Below are 3,885 nucleotides of genomic sequence, written 5' to 3' on the forward strand. Positions count from 1 at the left end.
TTCAACTGCAGAATTTTGAAAAGGTAGTTAACTCTTGCATTTATGATTGAGTTATATTGAGTAAATAGCACCTGCCTGTTGCTTGGCTGTTCAGGAACACCTTAGGGCAGAGATTTTCAACTGGTGTGACACAAGTATTTTTAAAACATGCAGTACCTGACTATTTAGTCAGGGGCACTGACCTTTTTACCTTTTTACCTATTGTCAAATAAAAAAATAACAATAGCCAACACAACAATAGCCATCTGTTGTATATCAATACAAATTTTACCCATTTTTTGGTCAGATCTGCAAAAAATATAGATACTTTTTGGTGTGCCACAGAATTTTAGTAATTCATTTATTTGTGCCATGCGATGAAAAAGGTCAAAAATCACTGATCTAAAAAGACCCAAAGACATTTTAGCTTTTTAAAAGTTTTAAAAAACAATAATAAAAAATACTCTGGTGATATTAACCAAAGGAAAACAGACAAGTTTATGTTGAATCTAACTAATGCTGTATCTGACAAAAACATGTTTATGAAGCAGACTGCCTAAACATTAAATCAGTCACACCTGCAGTGCAATCCTTAATCTGTTAAATAATCGTTTTTATAATGGTAGGGAAAAACAGGAAATCTGTCACTTAAGGTTGAGCAGAAACAAAATTTTAGTGTTCTTTGTTTTAAGCTAATTAGTTTTAGGCAGTTTATTTTCTTAACTCCCTAGAATGTCCTTGACACCTCTTATCAGCAAAGGAAAACAATTTAGAATGTAAAGTCTGAAAGAACAACCTTTAAAAACTAAGTGACCCATTTTATAGTGTTCCATAAAGAGAAATGGATATCCTTTATAGAAAGAGGTACATGCTTTGACTTTATTTAGATGAAGGAAGGAGTGTCTAATTTTTAAAAATTCTACACCATGATATTCATGAAAGACAGAAAATATGGACGAATGAGATAAAAAGATATATCAAAGGAAACATGTTTTAAAAACTAAAATTTCCTTTGGAGACGTAATAGAAACTATAGAAAACTTAATCACAAACCACAAAGCTGAGAAGCATTTCTATCCCTTATAAACAACAACAAAAAACGAATTTAAACAGGAACAGAATCAAGAGGAAAGACCTACTTTTCAAAATACAGGATAATACAATAATTAAAAGTCGTTTCAAGGGGAAGATGTAGAAGTAGCAGCAAGGCAAAAACATTCTTTTACCACAATGTAGGTAAATGAATGGGACTCCTGTTAAGCTGTGTACATTTTGTTAACATGAAAATCAATAACATACTATTTACAAAAACAGTATTGATAGCAACATGACAGAAAACTTCATTTCTTATATCACAAAAATGGAAGTACTGGTGTGGTTACTAGTTAATACATAATTAAAAGTTGCTAAGAGAATAAGTTAAAAGTTCTCATCACATGAAAAATATAACTGTGTGTTGACAGATGTTAACTAGACTTTGATGATCATTTTGCAATACATACAAATATTAATCATTATATTCTACACCTGAAACTAATGTCAGTTATAACTTATTAACATGAAACAACAGAATTCAAAGTCAAAATCACAAAAAGGGACAAGAAGGTATCCCAATATTCAGGAGGGGCAATCTCTAATAAGAAAGACATACCCTAAGAAACCCCCTTGACTCCAAATCCACTGCCTGCTTCTGCTATCATGAAGTCTCCCCTCGCCAGCTACAATATCATGCCTCCTCAGGAAAGGATGCTGTGGGGACACTGTGTAGAAGGAAGGGGCTTTACTGTCTGGTGTGCTTTTCTCAAGGACAAGCTTCATGGCAGTGAGGGGGCTTCTCAGCATGTTCACAGGCTAGGCGCCTCCCCACAGCCAGTCTCCCCTGGCATCACAGAAAGCTGTTTCTTAGCAAGCGCCGCCCACACAGCACTTTCCTACAGAGGGCTTTCCCTGGCTCTCCAAACCTCACCAGTGGGCCACAGTCAGGTCTTCTCCAACTACATCTGATTCTCAGCCCTGCAGTGGAATGGGGCTCTTTCCAGATTTATTTCGTCCATGGGGACACTGCTTCAGCCCTACAGGTAATAGCTGTTCCCTTATCTGCTGTTCCTATTTTCAGAGTTCTCTAAACCCCTTAGTGATCCCACATCATTCCAAATTCCTATTACTGTTAATAATTTTCTTAATTTAAAAGTTCCCTGTTCAAATTACTGTGTAGTTTTTGTTATCTGAATAAACCTGGACTAAAATAATTAGTAACATTATTTCAGGACTCTTTCTGGATCAGTAGTTATTTTTGAGTGAAGATATTGAGACCTCTAAAGTTAATTAAATGTTTTCTAGCCAATGTTATATAAGTAGATGAACATTTGCAATTTCCTCAATATGGTAAATAAACCTTACCTTACTTTTAGCCACCTCAACTGCCATCACTTCAATCTGACCTTCATAGGATTTGATGGCTTCATTTACAGCTTCAAGCTGTTGTTCACAGGATGCATGCTCTCTCTTGAGCTCTTCTAGTTCCAGAGTGATAGCTTCAACTTCCTATAAGAAACACAGGGCATTAACTACTGAAAAGTAAATACTACATATCAACAAAATTAGTAAGACTCTCATGCAAGTAAGACCAACAGCTTAATTGTTTAACTACCTAAACAGTGATGGTGAACCTATGACATGCGTGTCAGAGGTGACACGCACTCATTTTTTTGGTTGATTTTTCTTAAATGGCATTTAAATATATACAATAAATATCAAAAATATAAGTCTTTGTTTTACTATGGTTGCAAACATCAAAAAATTTCTATATGTGACACGGCACCAGAGTTAAGTTAGGGTTTTTCAAAATGCTGACACGCCGAGCTCAAAAGGTTCGCCATCACTGACCTAAAACATATCTAAACTGCTTCACCAGAAGAAGGGAGGGAAAATAAAATTTACTCTCCTATACTTAAATATTGCACATACATTTGTCATTTTTTTTACCAGTTCAAGGAACTTTGCATGAACTATTCTCCTTTTACTCCTACAGGGGAAAACAATATCGAATCCTACATAACAGATACATTAAGTACAGGTAAAGCCTTTTCTAAACAATGTAAAAAAACCTAGTTTCTCTATTTTCTTCTTTCCTGTTAAAGCCTTTCTTATCATTAGAAAATAATTTGTGCAGCTATTTAATGACAAAAGCATGAGTTAAAAAAATAACTATGAAGAAAAGTGAAATTTTATGGAACAGTGATTCAGAACATAGACACTAGAGTCAGAGAAAAATCTAGATTTAATTCCCAGCTTTGGTACTATCCAAAAGATATAATCAAATATCACCAACCTACAATCGAATGGCATTCCATAAATACAGCATGCTTTGTCCTACATCATTCTTTCACAGTTTACATTCACATAAATGATCAACAAAATAAATACTGAATTCGATATGACATAACAAGATATATTTCCTAAAAAAGTACTCTGTTTTTAAATTCTGTGATGAATACTGAAAAATAAGGCCAACCACTGGTGCTCTACCACCTTCAGCTCTGTGTTGATGTTAAAAGATTGGTTCTATTTCAACAAAGGTTATTACCTGTTGTTTTTCTTTCATTTTCTTGCTGGAAGCATCTGCTTTTGTTTTGGCACAATCAAGTTTTTTCTGAGCATCCTTCAGCTCTTTCTCTCTTTCAGCTTCTGCATTTTTCATTTTATTCTCTAATACTTCATATTTTTCTTCTGCTTTTCTTTGAATTTCTTTGGTGTTTTTTAAGGTCTCCTCACTTTCCTCTGTTTAATAAAGTAGGCAAATGTGGCTAACTGAGGTACTTCAACTATTAACAGTTATAGACAATGGCTTACAAATTCAACTTTTAATAGAAAAAATGGTCTGGAAAGTTAGAGGCTAGAAGTTAC

At 34.3% G+C, this 3,885-nt stretch overlaps 1 protein-coding gene across 1 annotated transcript in view; it reads right to left on the reverse strand.

The window, feature by feature from the left end:
* Positions 1-3,885, reverse strand: part of SMC2 (structural maintenance of chromosomes 2) — a 57,580-nt gene that overhangs the window by 21,078 nt on the left and 32,617 nt on the right. Inside the window, exons 18-19 of the mRNA XM_015567202.1 lie at positions 3,566-3,759; positions 2,380-2,523 (exon numbers count right to left, since the gene is read on the reverse strand). Coding sequence (XP_015422688.1) covers positions 2,380-2,523; positions 3,566-3,759 — 338 coding nt within the window. The remainder of the gene's footprint in view (positions 1-2,379; positions 2,524-3,565; positions 3,760-3,885) is intronic.

The sequence above is a fragment of the Myotis davidii genome, unplaced genomic scaffold, assembly GCF_000327345.1.
Source record: "Myotis davidii unplaced genomic scaffold, ASM32734v1 scaffold723, whole genome shotgun sequence".
Lineage (NCBI taxonomy): Eukaryota > Metazoa > Chordata > Mammalia > Chiroptera > Vespertilionidae > Myotis > Myotis davidii.